A 20,591-nucleotide genomic window follows, 5' to 3' on the forward strand; every position below is an offset into this window, starting at 1 on the left:
CACATGCGCGTTCGCAGGTGCGGCTCCTGCTCCACTTCTGCAATCACTGGCCAGCCCACACCAAGCCTTTTCTGCGAGAATTAGCTCGCTTCTGCGAGCTCGCACCTACGGAAGGTTCTTCGCAGGTGAGGTTGCACCAAAACCCTGCTGCTTCAGCCTTTCTTTCAAGCCCAAATTTGATTCGCGCATCGCACGAATAGCACCCGAGGCCCCCGGGGCCTCGTCCAAACATACCAACAAGTTCATAAACATAAAACGGACTCGCTCGAACCCTCGGAATGCGTAAAATAACATCTAACTTAAGAAATCACACTCCAAACCAAATCGAATCAATTTATGAACTTTGAGTTCTTCCAACACGCTCCGAACGCGCCGAATCATACTTAATCTACTCGGATTGACACCAAATTTTGCGTGCAAGTCTTAAATCACCATGCGGAACTATTCCTAGGCTCGAAATCCCAAATGGACCTCGATGTTACCAAAACCTACTTCAAACCAAATTTAAAGAACTTTAAAACCTTCAATGCACCAACTTTCAATTGTATGCGCTGAAACACTCCCGGGTCATCCAAAACCCGATCCGAACATACGCCCAAGTCCAAATCATCATACAAATCTATTGGGACCATAAATATCGGTTCCGAGGTCATTTACTACAAATGACCCAAGTCAAACTTAACCCTTTTAAGCCAATATTAAGGAAATATATGTTCCGATTTCGACACGAACCCTTCCAAGCCCGAATTAACCGTCCCCGCAAGTCATAAAATAGTAAAAGCACATACGCGGAGTCTTAATTAGGGGGACGGGGATCTATAAAGCAAAATGACTGATCGGGTCGCTATATTCTCCACCACTTAAATAAACGTTCGTACTCGAACGAGTCTAGAATCGTACCTGGAGTGCCGAATAAGTGTGGATATCTGCTTTGCATGTCCTCCTCGGTCTCCCAAGTCGCCTCCTCAACCGATTGACCCCTCCACTGAATTTTTACCGCAGAAATCTTCTTGGACCTCAACTGGCAAACCTGCCTGTCAACAATGGCAACTGGCTCCTCCTCATAACCTAGGATCTTACCTAACTGAATCGTGTTATAGTCTAACGCATGCGACATGTTGGCATGATACTTCTGGAGCATAGACACGTGGAAGACTAGATGAACTCCTGATAGACTTGGAGGCAAAGCAAACTCATAAGCAACCTCCCCAACTTGTCCCAACACCTCAAATGGACCTATAAACCTTGGGCTCAACTTTTCCTTCTTGCCGAATCTCATGATTCCTTTCATCGGCAAGACTTTCAAGAGGTCCTTCTAGCCCACCATAAATGATAAAGCACACGCCTTCTGATCCATGTAAATATTCTGTTTGGATTGTGCTGTGTGAAGTCGCTCCTGGATCAACTTTACCTTTTCCAAGGCATCCTTCACCAAATCAGTACCATATAACTTAGCCTCATTGGGCTCAAACCATCTGATGGCCGGCAACATATAAAGCCTCAAATTGAGACATCTCAATGCTGGACTGATAACTGTTGTTGTAAGAAAACTCGGCCAAAGGAAAGAATCCCACTGCCCTCCGAAGTCAATCACACACACTCTGAGCATATCCTCCAAGATCTGAACCGTTCACTCCGACTGCTCGTCGGTCTGCAGATGAAAGGTTATGCTGAGCTCTACCTGGGTCCCCAACTCACTCTGTACTGCCCTCCAAAAATGCGAAGTAAACTGAGGGCCTCTGTCTGATATGATTAAAACAGGCACACCATGCAACCGAACAATCTCCTGAATGTAAATCTGGGCCAATCTCACTCAAGAATACGTAGTCACAACTGGAATGAAGTGTGCTGACTTGGTCAACCTATCAACAACGACCCCAACTATATCAAACTTCCTCAAGGTCCGCGGAATCCCAACTACAAAGTCCATAGTGATGTGCTCCCATTTCCACTCAGGTATAACCATCTACTGGACTAGGCCACCTGGCCTCTGATGCTCATACTTAACCTGCTGGCAATTTAGGCACCTCGCTAGATGTCATCTACGATAGAATAAGAGTGGGGCATCACTATATACCTCGAAAAAAGAGTCATCTGAGCCATGTCCACTCATCACGTGCCACACCTCACCCTGAAATATGTATAGTAGGAAGAGCCTTAGAGAGGGACCCACGAGGATTGAGTATACCATTGCAACACTCAATAAGTGTTATAGACTCTCTCTAACTTAATTTCCTAGGATAATGCTTTACAGAAGTAATGCAATCAGTATTTGATATAAATGATAAATAGTTATATCACTCTTGCTTTTTATCATTTTAAATGAAAATACAAGTGAAATGTAAACCTTAACATAAACTTTTTGTAACGATTTGACCGGTTGTTTTGAGAATTAACATTCCGTTCGGTGGCTTAAGGTTTCAAGCAGCTTCGTATTGTGTATCATGACTTGCGTGTGTGGCCGAATTCGGCTTTCGGATGATCCGGGATTGATTTGGAAGAATTATTCTTGTTTTAGAAGTTTAAGTGTCAAGAGTTGACCAGAGTTTGACTTTTGTGTAAACGACTCCAGAATATTATTTTGATGATTTCAATAGTTTCGTATGGTAATTTTTGACTTAGGCGTATGCCTGAATTTGGATTTGGAGGCCCGTAGGTTGATTTGATGCATTTTGGCAAAAGTTAGAAAATTAAAAGTTTGGAAGGTTGAAAGCTTTGACCGGGAGTTGAATTTGTTGATATCGGATTCAGAATTTGATTCCGGGAGTTGGTATAGCTCTGTGGTGTCATTTGGGACTTACATGCAAAATTTGACGTCATTCCAGGTTGATTTGATATGATTCGGCGAGTTGTAGAAGTTGAAAGTTCATAAGTTCATTAAGTTCGATTTGAGATACGATTCATAGTTTTGATATTGATTGATATTATTTGAGGCCTCGAGCAGGTCCGCATTATATTTTGGAACTTATTGGTATCTTCAGACGGGATCTCGAGGGGCTCGGGTGAGTTTCGGATAGGTTTGGGTTGTATTGCACTCGTTTTTTATGTTTCGAAATCGTTTCTTCAAGTATAAACGGTACCACATTAATAAAATGAGCTCTAATTTCTATTTTGATTGAATCATTAGATCTGTATCATAATTACGAAGCCATATCAAAAAGAATCGTCAAATTTGGACATCATATGAGGGAGTTATGCTTATTTTAGTGTCGAATAAGAGAACTGGTGCTGGTGCTTCGCAGATGCGAAGTTGGGTCCGCATCTGCGACCCCGCAAGTGCAAAAAATGGTCCGCAAAAGTGAAACTGATAGGTGGAAATGCACAAGAGCGTATTTTTGTCGCAAAAACGAAAATCTCTGTGTATAAAAAAATCAGACCGCATTTTTGGGTATTTTGAGCATATCTTGAGTTCTAGAGCTCCGATTGAGGTGATTTTTGCGGTGTTCTTCTCGTATTTTCATGGGGGTCAGTATATAACTATAATTTTTGTATTTTAATATGATTACATAAGTTTATTTTTGAATTAATTCATATTTTGATTGGAGAATTGGAGGGGGGGGGTTATCAAAATCTTTTCTAAATAGAGTAATTGAATTTTGAACATCGATTCAGAGTGGGAATTGGATGAAATTAGTATGGTTGGACTCGTAAATGAATGGGTTGTCAAAATTTATGGGTTTTATCGGCTTATGAGGTATGGGCCTGGGGTTGACTTTTTAGTTTTCATTAAAACTCGAAGCTTTATTATTCGGAATTATTTTCTATGGTTTTTATTTATGATATTAAGTTATTTTGGATAGATTTGAGCTGTCCAGGGGTTGTTTCATACGAGAAGGTCATTTTAGAGTATCAATTTAGCTTCTTTGAGGTAAGTATCTTGCCTAACTTTGTGTGGGGGCCTAACTTTATATGGGGGAACTACCCCTTAGGATTTGAGTCGTTTGTGCTAATTGTGTGATGTGAAAGCCGTGTACGCGAGGTGACGAGTGGCGAGCTCGGGCTTATATGTGGAAATTGACCGGTTTAGATTCTTAGGCTTCTTTCATGTATTTATTTGGAATTGTTAGCATACGCTATATCTTTTATTCGCCATGTCTACTATCACATGATTTATTTGTTGTTGTCGTTACATGCCACATCCTTTACTTGTTGAGTTAGCCCTTATATGCTTTATTTGAAGTTGTTACCACTTTTATCATTATGTGATTTCTTTTATTGTTGAGATACTCTTAGTCGAAATTATTGTACATGATATCCTTTTGTTGCTGGGTTATTCTTATGTATTTAGACGTAGTTCTAGTTCGTGTCATCTCTCTTTCATTGTTAGCCTAACTCATATATTGTAACCCAAAGTTTGTCATTTCATGGAGATACTTTCACTATTGAGATTATCCTTAAATAATTAAATGGAATTGAGGTTATCGAAAATCATTAATCTATTTTAAATTGAAGTTGTGTTTAAAGCGGGTGTTGTTCTTTGTGAGTTACTTTCCCGCTCGTTTTGTTATTATTGAGATTTTATACACATTGTGTTTGAGCCGTGGGCTATATGTTGTGAAAATATTGATATTGTTGGATCTTTGGAAAGGTTGTGGCCTATGGACACTTGTGTTATGAGTTGATACATCGTGTTGTTGTGATGTTAGCATTTGTGAATTATTGTGTGGTTTGGTTGTTGTTATGCGGAATATAAGAGTGGAATTTCACCGTTGTTGTTATGCGGGGCAGTCTTTTTTCTGGTGAGCTCTATGGGTGGCATCTCACTGTTGTTGAATGTACGTAGTGATAAGGGTGGCTATTGTGTTATTGTCAGGGCGCAGTGATACGAGTGACTATTATACGAAGTGATATGGGTGGCTATTATACTGAGTGATACGAGTGGCTATCGGAGAGATAATGGTGGCTAACGATATTATCAGGGCGGGGTGATACGGGTGTCTATCAGAGAGATAAGGGTGGCAATGTCAGGGATGATGTGTGATGGAATGAGGACATTGTGTTGGTGATTTTCGTGTGATGGTGTGCTTTTCCTTGTGTCTGCCATACACCTTACGTGACTTGTTTTATTGCTTCGATGAGCTACTCGATGTTACTTGTTGACTGGGGCTACAGTAGTGCACTCGCACAAGCATACACCGTAGCATGCCACATATACTAGCTGAAGAGTATGAAACTTGACATTTATTGATCATGCCCATGTATTTTTGGATTATCCGTATTTATGTTGCTATTGAGCATGTGACAATACCAGCGGATTGTGATTGTGAGCATGTGACCATACCAAGCAGATTGTGATTGTGAGCCTGTGACCATGTTGGGCGAATTGTGATTGTGAGCCTGTGACCATGCCGGGCGGATTGTGATTGTGAGCCTGTGACCACGTTGGGCGGATTGTGAATATGAGCGTGTGATCATGCTGAGTGGATTGAGATATTGGCACGTAAGTTGTCCGTGCGTTTGTGATTCAAGATGCGGGTACGAGGTGCCGTGAGTATGTAATGGTGGGTTGAGGCCCGTGACTATGAATGAGCTATCATGAAGTGATTTCGTTGTGAATTTTGTGTTATAATGGCTTGATTAATTGGTTGTCCTTTGTGTTCCTTATTTGGTTTCAATGGTATTTTTACGGTGTTCTTATTGCTTTACTGTTTATATCACATGTTGCTTTTGTTGCCATTTTACTAATTTCTGCTTTCCATTATTAACTTTATATTTCTATATTGCACATGTTATTTTGTCTAGTGAGTGTCTTGACTGTACCTCGTCACTACTCCACCGATGTTAGTCTTGATACTTACTAGGTACCGACCATGGTGTACTCACACTACACTTCTGTATATTTTTGTGCAAAGCCAGGTATTAGATATATCGAACTCGGGCGAGGATTCAAGGTAGAGTTGCTTGGTCGTTGCAGTCCTCTGGAGTCCTTTCCTTATATTGTACCGTCGGTTGTTATTTGAACAATTTTTTATTTCGATCCTTGAAATCATTCCATGTATTCAACTAGAGTTCGTGACTCTGTATTACAAAATCTTGGGAGGTTGTTGTGATCATCAGTGGCGTACGCAGAACTTCTTACAAGCGGTGTCACATTAAATAAATGAACACATAAATAAATCGTTATAAGAAGATCATATAAACAAAAAGTAATTTAAATGCCCTAGTGTAATTGTCATTAACGTTCAATAAGAAGAAGAAGAGGGGGGGGGGGGGATATTTCAAAAAAGAAGAAGAAAGCATTAAATAAAGCTAAATCTTCGTCACAAGCAAGAAAATATGACAGTACTAGCAAGATTATTGATATATTGAGTAATTTGCTATAGAAGGAAAAAAAAAAGAAGCCCAACTACATTGGTTGGGAGAATCGATCCTGCCACCTCTATGATAAAATGTAGCGTCCTTTCCGCTGTACCAGAGGAATGTGTTCTGCAAGTGATGTCATCCATTTACATTTATAAAGTTTTTAATGTTCGCATATCATTTTTATACATATAATTTGTTAAATTTTTCGACGAAGCAGTGTCACGTGACACCGCTTCGCCCTTGGTAAATCCGTCCCCGATGATCATTGTCGCATAAGCTTATTCCGCTTTTGTTTTGGTATTTACTTTAAACTATGTTTCAAATTACCATTGTTAAAACTGGCTTAATCATTGTTAGTAATAGGCTTACCTAGTCTTAGAGATTAGGTGCCATCAAGATGCATGTGGTGGATTTTTTGGTCGTGACACTTTAAAAATATCTATATTAATCCGTGATTTAAATATAAATCACACAAAATAATTTTTAATATTATTAAGTCATTGAAATTACTTTCTGCTCCTTATACCTAGCATAAGAAAATTCTCTTTTACCTTTCACTAGGATTATTATAGCGACACCGACATAATACATAACCATTGGGTGATCATGATTAACCTAGCCACAAGTATTTAACTCTACTCGCCCAGACGGCTTTCGTAGTACCGTACGAGTCGAATTAACCTTATTACTTTAAGTAGTGATCATTTGTCCTCATGACGGGGGACTTTGTTCAACAAATTTTGGTTAGCCGTGGAATATGACCCTACACCAGCACGTGTAGTTTCATGATAACAAACTAAACATTCGTACCAATCTCGGTGGTATTCACAAATTAACTTCAAAATATATAATATTTCAAATATTGATCAAATCATTACGTTCATAGCCAATAATTTTTCATAGCCAATCCAAATTGTTCAAACAAAATTAGACAAATAACCATTTTCATGTTAAGCCCTTTAGCAATTTAACATTAATTTTTTTAAAGGTACAACAAGTGCTATTACATTTATCAAGTCTTAAAATATTTGCCTCAAAGTATTATTACCAACAAGTATTTACAAATAAGTTTTTTATTAAATAATAATGATATTTCATATGCAACACAACTCAAAGACACATGGTGACATCCACACCCACTTGCCCCCACAAGCGCGGACGCATATTTATAAATAACTCACGTGTTGACTCGAATCATGCTTTAGAAAAATCGCTCAAGACGAGTAAGTTTAATAAATTTACTTCAAGCCCCAAATCCAAAATAATACTAAAAAGCTTCAATTTGATTTAAATACCCAAACATCGCCAAAAAGCCAATATCTATATGAAATACCTATTTTTGCCACGAATTGTTCAACAACAACCATAAAACTCATTGGGTTTGACCCATTTAAACCAAGATGTTACTTCATTCCGAGTCTATTCATGGAGGTCTATTGTCTGTTAGTAACCCTTAGTAATCCCAAACTTATATTTCAATATCTATTGTTACTATTCATCTACTTCTTCACCCATCCCAATAACGGTGAAGTTTTCGTAAACTCTGTGATTCACTAAATAGCTCAACCAAACCATGTTTTTCTAATTTTATAATCTCTCAAGACCTATTTTATTGACATAAATATAGGAGGATTTGTGACATTACCTTTTCGAATAAACCCTAGAGATCTTCTCTCTTGAGTGTTCTTAGTGATTCTTTAAAAGTCTAAAAATTTTAATATAAATGGAAAAAAAAATACTTGTATTCATGTGATGAAATCTAACATAAATATCCATAAGGACTAACCTTGTCAAGCATCAATGGTGGCAGGATACCTCTTTCTCTTACTGGAACCTCTAGAACTCAAACCCTCTTCATTTTCTCTCTTCCCGACTTGGGGGGTATATATAGACCTGGCTCAGCCATTGCAGTAGTTGATGGCCACAGCTAAACCGTGGTAATAGTTGATGGCCACAATTGAGAAACGACCACGGTTAGCTAAGGCTTCCCCCGCTCGTATTCTATGAAAAATGACATGGCTGAACCATGGCAACAGATGGAGGGCACAATTGCCTCAGTCCTCCTTCGACTTTATCTTTAGTCGAATAGTCATGAGTTATGTGCTTGGCTATCCAACCTAAATCCATCCAACTTATATTTTGGTGATGTCTAAGTATTCTAACGACTCTATTTCTCTCGGGTAGATCCTTACATTAATTACTCTGTTAAGCTCGTCTAGGCTTGATCTATGATCTTTTAGTTTAACCCCTTATTTTTCGCAATCTTCTCTCATGCTTTCATTAATCTAACACTTATCCATTGATAAAGTAATTATTCTCCAAGTGTTTTCATAACTTTATTGCACTCGTGTAGGCCCCATGTGGCTCGGACTTTACTTAAATTGTACTTTTTAGGCTCGAAACTCATACAATTTAATTGTAAAAAATTTTGGAACCTTACGATCATTCTTAATCTTCTATCCATCGTCTCTATCACTGAAATACCGCAATATCATCGTCTCTCACACCCACTACATGCCTCTTCTTTTATTCTTACCCACCACTAAAAAAATACAAACACCATGGCCACAATACATCATCTTTGCCTATTCTTATCTAACTCCTGATTTGAGTCGAGCACCGATGCTAGAGTTTGAAGATGAGAAGATAACCTAAACAAACAAACAAATATAAATAAAAGAGTTGTAACGTAATTAATAGTAAACAACACTTCACCCAAATCAATTTTATCTTTTCTTAAGGTATTACTATTTGTTACTATATATATTCCCCATATATATGACACACTTTCATGTTTTATTTATTCTTAAAAAATATTATATTTTTATATTTAAAAATAATTAAACTTTAAATTTTTATTTTACCTTTAATGAGATAATTTATAGCCACACAAATATCAAAGATTTATTTTAGATCATAAGTTTCAAAAATCTTTATTTCTGTCTTAAAATTTGTGCATAGGCAAACAATGCTTGCTTCATAAATTGGGATGGAGGGAGTAGTATACTAATATTTGCTAAATATAAAACCTAAATCAAATGTCTACTATTATTAAATATAAGCCTAAATTAAAGTATACTAGTAGATTAAACATATATTAACTTGTGCTAGTAGGAGATAGCGGGTACCTCGTGAAATTAGTCGAAGTGCCAGCAACCCCACGACCTATTTTGCTATAGTTACTTTTGTGGTTCATTTCCTTCTTTTTGAAACCTGATAGTCTAAATTGCTAAGCATAAAAAACTTGACGCTTCCTCTGCAATTACTAATTACTCTACTCTGTAGAACCTCCGATCAAAACTTCCAAGCTTCTCTCAGAAGCCTCAAGCAGCGAATAAAAGGCCAATCCTGTCATTACCCACATCACAAAAAAAGAACGTCTTCCCCCTTTTATTTCAGTTTCGCGCCCGCTCAGTTCTATTCTATCCCGCTTCCTTTTTTAGGGTTTTGAAAAGCTCTTCCGCTTCACTTTCAACTCACTCTTTCTCTTTCTCTGTCAGTTTCTCGAGAAAAAAAGTGTAATTTCGCCGGAAAAAATGCCGCCGATAAACTTGACGGAAGGCGCGATAGCGATTTTAACGAACGGCGAAGCACATCCGGAGGATTTTAAACCGGTGTTACAAATCACAGATATTCGGTTGGTGAACACTCAGAATCAGAATAACAATAACGAACGCTACCGGATTCTTTTATCGGACGGGGAGTTTCTTCAGCAAGGGATGTTAGCTACGCAAAAAAACGATCTTATTCGGTCCCAACAGATTCAAAAAGGATCTATTATTCAGATGAATCAGTTCGTTTGTAATAACATCCAAAATCGAATGTAATTTCTCTGATTTTCCTTCAATTTTGTCAATTTATGTGATATAAATGCTTGAAATTTCGGATTGCATATGTGCACCTTGAGTTAGTTTTTTCATTAAGATGCTTTGCCACAAGAACTGTGTCTGTTTGCTTGAAGATATATATGATTATTAGGTTTGAGAAAATCAATTGCATGCGCAAATTTTAGCACGAACTCCCGTATTGTTTAGGACGGTCAAAGCAATGGGAGAAAAAAAGGTGATTCTGTTCAATAATTTGTCTGTGAATTTGTTTTTATCTTCTTTACCTTATAAACTCAAAAATCTTGGGAGAGTGGTGGACTTTTTCTTTTTTGTTGATCGTTATTAGGGGCTGTTATTGCGTGCTTGCTTATAGCTTAGTTACCTAGGATTGCTTTATTAACCTAATTCAAGAATAGGCTCAACTTGGGTTTAAACTTCTGTGTATATGGTAAACTTTTTCCTATTATAACAGGGTTCCTTAAATGTGTATATGGTAAACTTCTGTGTATATGCATTGCTCCTGCAGCTGGTGTTGCAACATTTTAGGTTTGTAGATCGGCTTTTCCTCTAGTGACAGTGCTGTGATTTGAAGCACGGCTTATATGTGTATAGTTAGACCCTAATTGTTAATTTTTCCTCTAAGGTGAGTGGATGACATTTTTGTATGATGAACTTTCTGAGATTGGCTCTTTCAAAAATAATTAGCAAACAGCTGACCTGCAACCCCACCATGCCAGTAATTTCCAGCTACACTTTCCAATAAGAAACTATATGTACACACTTATTTTTTTTTGTAAGTGTCTTTGAGAACCATACTTGTAGCTTTCAGTGTTTGTTTATTGATTTTTCTTGTCTAATTCTTCAAACAGGATCATCATTATCATTGAATTAGATATTTTACTTGAGACATGTGATACCATTGGAGAACCAAAGCATTATCTCCCAAATGGTATTAGTCCTTCAGTGCCACGACCAGCTGCCCCACTTCAGCCTTCCACCAATCAATCAGGTGGTTTAAGTGGCAGCCCTCAATCCTTTACTGCTGTTGCAGCTACTTCAAGCTCAGCTCCAAGACCAAATATGCCTGGAGGGATGCGATCTCCTGAGTCAAACCGTAGCATTGGTTCTAATACTTCCTCTGCTGGTAATATTGACTCTGGAAGATATAGTTCAACAAGTGCACCCCTTTACCCCAAAGCAGAATCTGGTCCAGCGATTTCACGGGCTCCGATGAATAATTATGTGCGGCCACCTCAGCCTTCTTATCAGCAGCATCCTCAGTCTTCTTATCAGCAGCCACCGCCGTTGTACTCAAACAGAGGACCTATAGCCAAGAACGAAGCACCGCCGAGGATTGTTCCAATTGCTGCTCTCAATCCATATCAGGGTCGATGGACTATCAAGGCCAGGGTTACTGCTAAGGCAGAACTCAGACACTACAACAATCAAAGGGGTGATGGAAAAGTATTCTCTTTTGATCTTCTTGATTCTGATGGAGGAGAAATAAGAGTAACATGCTTTAACTCTGTAGCTGACCAATTTTACCACCAGATTGAGCCAGGTAGAGTGTATTTGATTTCCAAGGGTAGCTTGAGACCAGCTCAGAAATCTTACAATCACCTTCCAAATGACCATGAAATTATGCTCGAGAGCACATCAGTGGTTCAACCTTGTTTTGAGGATGACAGGACTATTCCTCAACAACAATTTCATTTTCGGCCAATCAGTGATATTGAGGCCTTGGAGAACAATAGTGTGGTAGATGTGATTGGTGTGGTGTCTTCAATAAGTCCATCTAGCTCAATAATGAGGAAAAATGGTACAGAAACTCAGAAAAGAGTTCTCCAGCTGAAGGATATGTCTGGCAAAAGTGTTGAATTAACTTTGTGGGGAAATTTCTGCAATGCAGAAGGTCAAACACTTCAAAGTATGTGTGATTCTGGAGCTTCCCCTGTTTTGGCAGTCAAAGCTGGTAGAGTAAATGATTTTAATGGCAAATCTGTAGGTACTATATCTACAAGCAAGTTGTTTATAGAACCGGATTTTCCTGAAGCTTTAAAACTGAAGGCATGGTTCGAAAGGGAGGGAAAGAACATGCCATCAGTATCTCTTTCCCGAGAAGTGAGCAGCATTGGTCGGACAGATGTGCGAAAAACTATATCTCAAATCAAAGATGAACGATTGGGCACTTCCGAGAAACCAGATTGGATCACAATAAGTGCCACTGTTACATTTATAAAGGGTGAGAATTTTTGCTATACTGCCTGTCCCCTCATGATAGGAGATCGACAGTGCAACAAAAAAGTGACAAATAATGGGGATGGGAAATGGCGGTGTGACAGGTGTGATCAGACTGTTGATGAATGCGAATATAGGTACATTCTTCAGTTCCAGATTCAGGACCATACTGGCTTAACCTGGGTTACTGCATTTCAGGAATGTGGTGACCAGATCATGGGTGTGTCTGCAAAAGAACTGTATTTCCTAAAATATGAAGGGCAGGATGATGATAAATTTACAGATATCATGCGTAATGTCTTATTCAACAAATTTATCTTCAAATTGAAAGTGAAAGAAGAGATGTTTAGCGATGAACAGCGCGTTAAGTCAACAGTGGTCAAAGCAGAGAAGCTGAACTTCCAATCAGAGATCCGGTTTCTGTTGGATTTGATAGACAAGAACAATGGGCAGGAATCCAGTACTCTGCCTCCTAAGACAGATAATGCAACTCCAACTTCAGGGTATAATAATGCTGGATTTGGGAGTAGAACCATAGAACCGATGAATCCTGTTGCAAATTATGGTGGCAGCAATAGCAGTATCAGCAGAGAAAGTGGACTGCAGGGAAATCAGCAAGGTCAATACGGAAATCAGTTTACTGGCTCGCAGTTTGCTCCACCTGGTTCTACAGGCATGTATATGAGCTGTAATAGTTGTGGTGGAACAGGCCATAGTGCTTCAAACTGTCCAAGCATCATGAGTGGTCAGGGCCAGGCATATGGAGGTGGCTTTGGCAATAGGGTAACTTCAGGAATGAGCAGTGATGGTGCTTCTGGTGAGTGCTATAAATGCCATCAGTTTGGACATTGGGCAAGAGATTGCCCAGGTGTAAGCAATGCACCCCCTGCCAATAACATGACACCTGCTTCAGGAATGAGCAGTGGTGGTGCTTCCAGTGAGTGTTATAAATGCCATCAGTTTGGACATTGGGCAAGAGATTGCCCAGGTGTAAGCAGTGCACCTGCTGCCAATAACATGACTCCTGGAAGATATGGGAATCCTCCAAGGCAACGTGTTGGTGGATTTTGATCAACCTTTGAGCATATAAAGTTGTCCTGTGCAGGTAGATGCCTTCTCTTAGGTAGGTAGTACCTTCATGGATCATCTTCTGCTTTAGAGAAAGCTTCTTGACGCTTGCATTTTGCCTTTTTTCTATACAGTGACTACTTGGGGCTGAAATTTTGCGCTAGTGTTCCTGGATGCCTGGGCTTAAAGTTGTCCTCAGTTTTGAGGAGCGACATGTCATTGCTCTTCCCTGTAAATTATTTCCTGTTTAAGTTTTTTTTGATCTCTTTTATTGTTCTTTTTAGGTAATCTGTCTGTGGTTTCGTCCTTTTAAGAGCAAAATTTCTGTGTTATAGTGTAGACTGCTATATTAATGTTACTTATTTGTCTTTTTTCATCTGTGATGTGTCATCTGTATTCATGTCTTGAATACCTAATAATTTGGGTAATAAGCTTCATATTCGATAGCACTCAAAAGTGATTCTGGTATTGACCAATTTTTATGACAGTGAGAAGACCAAGATGAACAGTGTATTTCTTTTAACGTATAGTTCGGATTTTATTAAATCCTCAAGGTTCTCACCTTCCTATTATCCGACAAAATAGTTTCTGTTAAGTAGTAGGCGATAAACTTGCTCTGTGGCTGCATCTGAAAGGTGCAAAAGGTGAGGAATCTGGCCTTGTTTTACCATCCATCCACAATGATTTTATTGATTAATCGTATATCTATTTTTTTCCTTTTGGAGGGGTGGGGGTTAGACAAGGAGATTCCAATATAAACCAAGATATGAAAACGGAAAGCACGATTCATTTACAATCTTCAAGCTTTTTATCAGATAACCGACAAAGAGTCGAGTGTCCACACGAACAACTCAAAGATTGTTTAAGTACATAATTCTCGTGGTTGAGATATTTATCTGTTAAAACCAGGAACAAATATCTGTAGAATCGGGTTTGTGAACATCCTATCAATTTTTCGATTGAAGAATCTCCAGATGACTCGTTTAAGTTAAAAAAACGGTGCGTACTCGATTTTAATGAGAGCAGCAAATTCTCTTGGTCTAAAGCCAAACAGTGTACATTGAGATTCTGAATGAAACAAATAACCATATAATGTCAGTTTTCACAAAAGTAATGCAGGTAACCAGCATCTGCACCACCTACATCACATTGAGATGTGTAAATACAGATAATTTTCTCAGAGATCTGGCATGCCTTTTCCTGTTTTTGGATCATACGTCCTCTCCATGACCACCTCCATTGGAGTATCCTTGGGACCAGCTGCACAAAGAAAAGGAGAACATCCAGAAGAAAGAGGATCAGACGTCAGCCGAATACACACAAAAATTGACCCTGGAAGAGTAATCAAACATCTTAAATTTGGTTGAACCAACTCTATGTCAAGAGAAGGAACGTGGTAAACAACAATGACAAGCACCATCTACTCACAGCAAAAAGAATACTTAAGTCGCACACCTCAGGAACCATCCATCATCACTCAGCACACATATTTCTCAAGCCATTCCCACCTTCAACCTTCCATATTCCCAAACAGTACTCCCACAGGAAAGTAACAGAAGAATAAACCATATTATTGATCTCCCCAGATCCACGCTTCATCTAAATTTGACTTACAATCTAATTTTAGGTTACACTTCTTAAAACCGCACCATAACGTGTCATGCATATTTCAACAATTTGTCTTAAATGAAACCTATCCTGCATTAAAGTTGCATCATAAAGTTGTGTCTACATAAATTGATTCTTAGCTCTTCAAAGTTTTAAGTTTTAATTTCTTCTTCCAGTTGAAATCAGATCATACCTCTACGGCTATATCCCCTCTCCCCCCCCCCCAAAAAAAACCCCAACTCTTCAAAAAAAAAAAAAAGTAAAAGAGAAGAAACACATGGCATATACTACGTTTGAGATGCAACAGAATACTCAGCTAGAAGCATATACTCAGGCGAATGTGAAAGAATTTGATAATTACCAACTGTAGGCCTTGGTGTGGTCCTTATATTTAAGATCTCGGGTCGGGGAATAATAGAACCTGACGCTCCTATACCTCTTGAGACTCTTACTTTGGAGCCATCCTCTAGGTATCTAATTCCGACCTTTGTTGGTTTCCTGCGGAAGAAGACATGAGCTACCACCATGTTCTAAGAGCAAAAGACAAATGGTAAGAGAAAAATAAATACATCCATACCCTGTGACTGGATCCACAACCTGAACATTGGATACATGTAGCGGGGCTTCAACTGTAAATATTCCACCTTCATGGCCTTGCCCTTGTTTAATATGTTTCTTGACCTGCAAAAGGGCATATAATACAAGTAAGGGGTAGTTTTGTTTTACATACTAATTATGTTTTTGATAAAATAACATAAATTTATTTATAAACAGTACCAAGTGGGTACCGAAATATGTAACAAAAGTAAGTGATTTGTCCTCTGCCAAAGCTTTAGAAAAGTCTAAGGCCAAAATATCGTCATGTTAGATAAAGAATCCCTCTTACACCAACAGTCTAAATATATTGTTTACATAAAAAGAATAGCTTGAAGCGCTTCTTAGTCAATTAACAGCTCCCTTCCTTAATACAGCTATCACTAAGGGGTCGTTTGGTAGGATGCATTAGATAAGCTAATGCATGCATTAGCTTTGCGTATTAATAAAAATCCAATCTGTAGAGAGGTTGTCTTGAAGTTCTTACTAGTGAAGCAGACTCCTACAGCGAGCTATATATCAACAAAACCACCTTGAGCAACTCAGTTTCTTGTTCAATCTAACAATCTTGATGGCGACTCCTCCCACATAGTTTGACAAAGGTGTAATCAGTCTATCTCATATTCTTTATATTACGTCACCAATGAGGATTTACTACATTGAAATTATTTTTATGTTCTCAGATTACAGTCGTATAGACGTATACCGTTGGGAAATTAGAACCTAAACATTCTTCAGTCTACACCCATTCTCCAACACCACCACTAAAACTTAATGCAAAAGAAAGCACGACAAAGGCTGATATTATCACCACTTGAACCCAGAGAGAAATAATCCAAATTCAGAGATAACGTTACATCATGGCATACCAGAGTAGCGTCATGAAGGTCGCATAAAGTCTGATAGGATCATATAGGACTGTTAACTTCTCAAGATCCTTCTCTATCCAGTATGAGCTTTTCAATTTAAAGCTTTTCTTGCTAGGAATTGCTACATCTACTAACCTAACAATGGTATATGCTCTTAACTGACTAACCAGCACTTAATGATATAAAATTAATACTTCTTTTCTTTACCTATTACTTTACTTTTTCTTATATTCACAAACAGTCTACTGTTTAGTGTTTTCTCAAGGTTTCTATATGTAGAACTACTATTATTATGCAGAAAATTCAGACAGCTCAGCTGCATTAGACATTTTTTTAGAAGAAAACAGCTCATCTGCATTAGACTTTATAGCGTCAAAACATCTCTTTTCTTTTCAATATTTTCATTAAGGCTATAAATCTAGTAATCTTCGTACATAGTGAGCTGTACCTTCAAATTGCAACATGCCTTTTTCTTTAAAAGTAGGGATATTTTATTTTTTTAAGTTGCAAACAACATCATACCACAAAAAACCAACTATCAGATTGTCAGAACCACTTATCAATCTTCTATGTAAAATTCACAAGACACCATATATTGGACCACAACAATCAGAAAGAAAACATTCATGTAAGAGTCAAGATTTGGAAAGGCAACACAAAGGAAACTCCAACAACAAACTTTCTAGTTCATCATAACCCAAGTCCTCAGTTCTAAATACACAACCCCTCCACTTTGAGCATATGTCTGAACGTCAGACAAACATGGTTATGATGGCTCCACCATGAAATATGGCACATACTTAATTTTGAATATCCTGACACTGTAGACATATTCATAAACTAAAATAGATGATACACAACACTTAGGACTCAACAATCAATTATAGCTCCTACTCCGCCGCCTCCTACTTTAGGATAGGATCCTCCTCGGTCCTTTTTACATTGTGCGGGAGGCTAAACATACTAAACTAGCCTCTTCTACTCTTTTTTTTATCATTAAGCATGGATTTTATTTTTGAGACAACCATTTTATACTTGCACACTTACGAAGAGGCTCATAATGTTAAATCGTTCCCAGAAGACTACCAGTGAGGCTTTAGATGACCCAAAGGTCAAACTGTCAAATTCTCGATTCAAGCCAAAACAACCAGGTTCTCAGGCTTCTGAAGTACTAAGCTAAAATCAGGTACTCATGGTGGGGGAATGGAACATGAATAGGACAAAAGACAAAAAGGGAATTAAGAGCATCATAACTTTTCATTGTAGATTTGTACTTTCCCAAAATTTCTGAAGATTGTGTAAGATTAGATAGAAATGTCTTCAAACTTGAGAGACAATCTCTTTCCGTTTTCTCTACCATTAATATCTTCTTTCGAAGGCATTTTTTTTTAAAATCTCATAATTTATGATCAATTCATTCACTATTTTTTAAGGACGATTTTTCACATCTAAATTATGTATTAGATATATACGCTTTTCCTTTATAAATGAAATTAGTTGAACTTAATAAAATTAAAAAATAAAATAAAGAATCCAAAAAATACTTGATTTCAGTTTATGGTTCCACATTTCATTTACACGCAATAAAATAACTCGAAGATAAGCATAAGCATTGAAAAACCTCTTGCATAACCCTTGCATTGAAAAAAATATAACCAAAGATGAGCATAACCCTCATAGATGACGAGATACAGAAGTGGGGAAACAAAAACAGTTGTATGACTTGAAATCTGTTTGCAAGTTGCAACTTCAAAGTTGGAATTAGGTGAACTTTATGAGTTAAGATTCTCAAATTGATGTTAAATCTTCTCCCACTCATTAGTATCAATTCCACAATAGGACTCCCTAATACATAATAACAAGTAAACAGATAAAAACAGGATTTTGGAAACAATGAAAAAAAAAGTGAAAAAGAACTAAATTATGACAAGATATGTTTGACAACCAGGGTAAATTATCACAAGACACGTTTAAAGGATATAAAGAATGTGCCAAGAAAAATGCTAACCAGGTTTTTGCCCTCAACGATTACACGGTTTTGGGAACGTATGACACGCTTAATGGTACCAGTCTCGCCTTTATCTTTTCCTCTGATAATCATGACCTGAACATTGGAAACAAAACAAAAAAAGGAAATAATTAGAAAAATCCCTAGGGTATTATAGAGTCAATCAGCCAGGGAAGCAGTGATTAATGAGCTTACATTATCACCTCTGAGAATTCTCCACTGATGAATGAGTTTCTGATAACTTTTCCAACCCATTTTGAGCTTCCCCAAAGTACAAGCTCCCTGCTTTGCATTCAGACGTGAAAATAAATCCATTAATCAGATGAATATACAACAACAACAACAACAACAACAACAAACCCAGTAAATTCCCATAAGTGGGGGCTAGGGAGGGTAAGATGTTCGCAGCCTTACCCCTACCCGGGAAGCGCAGAGAGGTTGTTTCCGATAGACCCTCGGCTAAAGAAAAGACCACAAATTTAAAAAAATAGAAAAAAGAAAAGGGCTTTAACATTTATATAAAATATCACAGATATATACACAAATGCATGCACCAACATCCATTTGCAATTAACATAAGCTGGTTAATATCCAAAAAGAAGAGACTACAAGGTGTCAAATACTAACAAGCCCCACAACTTAAAAGGCATCAATTTGTTTCAAAATTTTGACTTTTTTTTAACCAGTTAAGAGAATTTCAAAAATTCTGACTTTCACAACACTAATATATAAAATTTACTGGGGGACTGAGAAACCACAATCCAACCTCAACCATAGTCACAAAAAGATAAATAAAAACCATAACACTTTGAAATGAAAGTTAAAACCCATTAACAAAAGAAGAAAACCCATTAACAAGAAACTTAAAAAAACAAACATAAGACTTAATTAAAGATAAAAATTCAATACACAGCTATAAAAAATGCTGAGCTAAATTTACCTGAAAAGTAAAAAAAACACATCTTTCTGAAACGAAAACCAAAAACAAGCCAATCCAACACTTAGATCTTATCTTTCAACCACATGCAGACCCAAATAAACACCAATGCATTTTTTCCGGCATTGATATCATCAAAAAAGAAAAAAAAAAATAGTACCGACAAAAACTCCAAAACCCAATGCATCTATTAGAAGGAAAAAAAACCCACAAAGAAAAATTCGATGATCCAGTTATAACAAAACCGGGTACCACATTACAAACCCAGTTCAATTTCATCACCAAACATACAAAAAGAGAAAAAATATTAGATTTTTACACCAAAATAAGATAAAAAAGTAAACTTCTCTGTTTCTTCAAGCATTTAGCGACCTTTTTGGTTTCTCTACCTTTCTTTAATTTCTTTCTTCTGTGCTGGAATGCAAGTTTCAAGAACTGAAATTTCTCTTACGAAGAAAAAGAAAAGAAAGAACAAATCGAAGAAGTGTTGTTATATATATAGAGAGAGAACGAAAGAGATTTGTACTCTCACTTGTTTTCTAAGAGAGCAGAAAAAGTAAGCAAAGAAAGCAGATGGGTATAAAGTTAAAAAGAAAAAGAGCCTAAAACTATCAAGAATCATGAAAAAATCAAATCTTTTGCAAACTCGTTCCAATAAATCCAAATAAAGTTGATTTTTCTGTGAGAAAAAAATCACAAAATCTATTAAAAAACAGTCCAATCAAATGGCGCCTAACCCTAAATTCAAAATATCTCGATAGACCAGAAATAAAAATGAGAAAAAGTCGTTAACTTCACAAACAAATTTCAAACTATTAGATTAGATAGGAGAAAATACCTCAAGTTTGCCAAAGCTCAGCGTCTGCAGGGTTTTAGCCTGAGAAGGTGGTTGGGGGGGTTTAATTAGGATGGGCAAATGGAATTTTCACTTTTATTGTTTTGGGCTTTTGTTTTTGTTTGGGCTGTCTAAGCGATCCAATTACTTTTAAGGTCCAATGTTGGCCCAAATCCTGATAAGCTTCAACCCTTTTATGGATTCCCTTGCTTTATTCCATCCACAAGACTAAACACTCCCTCCGTCTATGACAGAATGATCGACAGAAACTTTTAATTTTTATTGAAGTTAGATGAGAAAATGT

The 20,591-nt window shown here is 37.5% G+C and overlaps 2 protein-coding genes across 7 annotated transcripts; one reads left to right on the forward strand and one right to left on the reverse strand.

Annotated features, from left to right (window-relative positions):
• The first annotated feature begins 9,510 nt into the window (after positions 1-9,510).
• Positions 9,511-13,814, forward strand: LOC107764144 (replication protein A 70 kDa DNA-binding subunit A-like). Of its 3 annotated transcripts, none has more exons than XM_075246783.1 (3): positions 9,511-10,126; positions 11,000-13,473; positions 13,571-13,814. In XM_075246783.1, exons 1-2 carry the CDS (start codon positions 9,840-9,842, stop codon positions 13,437-13,439), a joined length of 2,727 nt encoding a protein of 908 aa, XP_075102884.1. In that variant the 5' UTR covers positions 9,511-9,839; the 3' UTR covers positions 13,440-13,473; positions 13,571-13,814. The 3 variants fall into 3 exon arrangements, 2 of the variants coding, with proteins under 2 accessions (XP_075102884.1, XP_075102883.1); XR_012706129.1 differs by having other exon boundaries at positions 9,512-10,126; positions 11,000-13,491; XM_075246782.1 differs by having other exon boundaries at positions 9,512-10,126; positions 11,000-13,814.
• Positions 13,815-14,186: 372 nt separating this feature from the next.
• LOC107815419 (uncharacterized) lies at positions 14,187-20,429 on the reverse strand. 4 transcript variants are annotated; one of them, XM_016640991.2, is made up of 6 exons: positions 20,291-20,429; positions 18,711-18,797; positions 18,516-18,611; positions 15,622-15,725; positions 15,406-15,542; positions 14,187-14,696 (listed from the first exon to the last, which is right to left on the reverse strand). In XM_016640991.2, exons 2-6 carry the CDS (start codon positions 18,768-18,770, stop codon positions 14,614-14,616), a joined length of 480 nt encoding a protein of 159 aa, XP_016496477.1. In that variant the 5' UTR covers positions 18,771-18,797; positions 20,291-20,429; the 3' UTR covers positions 14,187-14,613. The 4 variants fall into 4 exon arrangements, with proteins under 4 accessions (XP_016496477.1, XP_016496479.1, XP_016496480.1 ...); XM_016640993.2 differs by having other exon boundaries at positions 18,711-18,800; positions 20,291-20,335; XM_016640994.2 differs by lacking the exon at positions 20,291-20,429 and adding an exon at positions 19,842-20,207.
• Positions 20,430-20,591: the final 162 nt, after the last annotated feature.

The sequence above is a fragment of the Nicotiana tabacum genome, chromosome 23, assembly GCF_000715075.1.
Source record: "Nicotiana tabacum cultivar K326 chromosome 23, ASM71507v2, whole genome shotgun sequence".
Classification (NCBI taxonomy): domain Eukaryota; kingdom Viridiplantae; phylum Streptophyta; class Magnoliopsida; order Solanales; family Solanaceae; genus Nicotiana; species Nicotiana tabacum.

What these genes read in the sequence shown, in the direction of transcription:
- LOC107764144 (XM_075246783.1), top strand. Translation starts at nt 9,840, where the DNA reads ATGCCGCCGATAAACTTGACGGAAGGCGCGATAGCGATTTTAACGAAC. An exon ending in AATAACATCCAAAATCGAAT is followed by an intron (nt 10,127 to 10,999) that starts GTAATTTCTCTG and finishes TTCTTCAAACAG; the next exon opens with GATCATCATTATCATTGAAT.
- LOC107815419 (XM_016640991.2), bottom strand. Translation starts at nt 18,770, where the DNA reads ATGGGTTGGAAAAGTTATCAGAAACTCATTCATCAGTGGAGAATTCTC. An exon ending in GAATTCTCAGAGGTGATAAT is followed by an intron (nt 18,612 to 18,710) that starts GTAAGCTCATTA and finishes TCCAATGTTCAG; the next exon opens with GTCATGATTATCAGAGGAAA. An exon ending in CACACCAAGGCCTACAGTTG is followed by an intron (nt 14,697 to 15,405) that starts GTAATTATCAAA and finishes TTCTTTGTGCAG; the next exon opens with CTGGTCCCAAGGATACTCCA.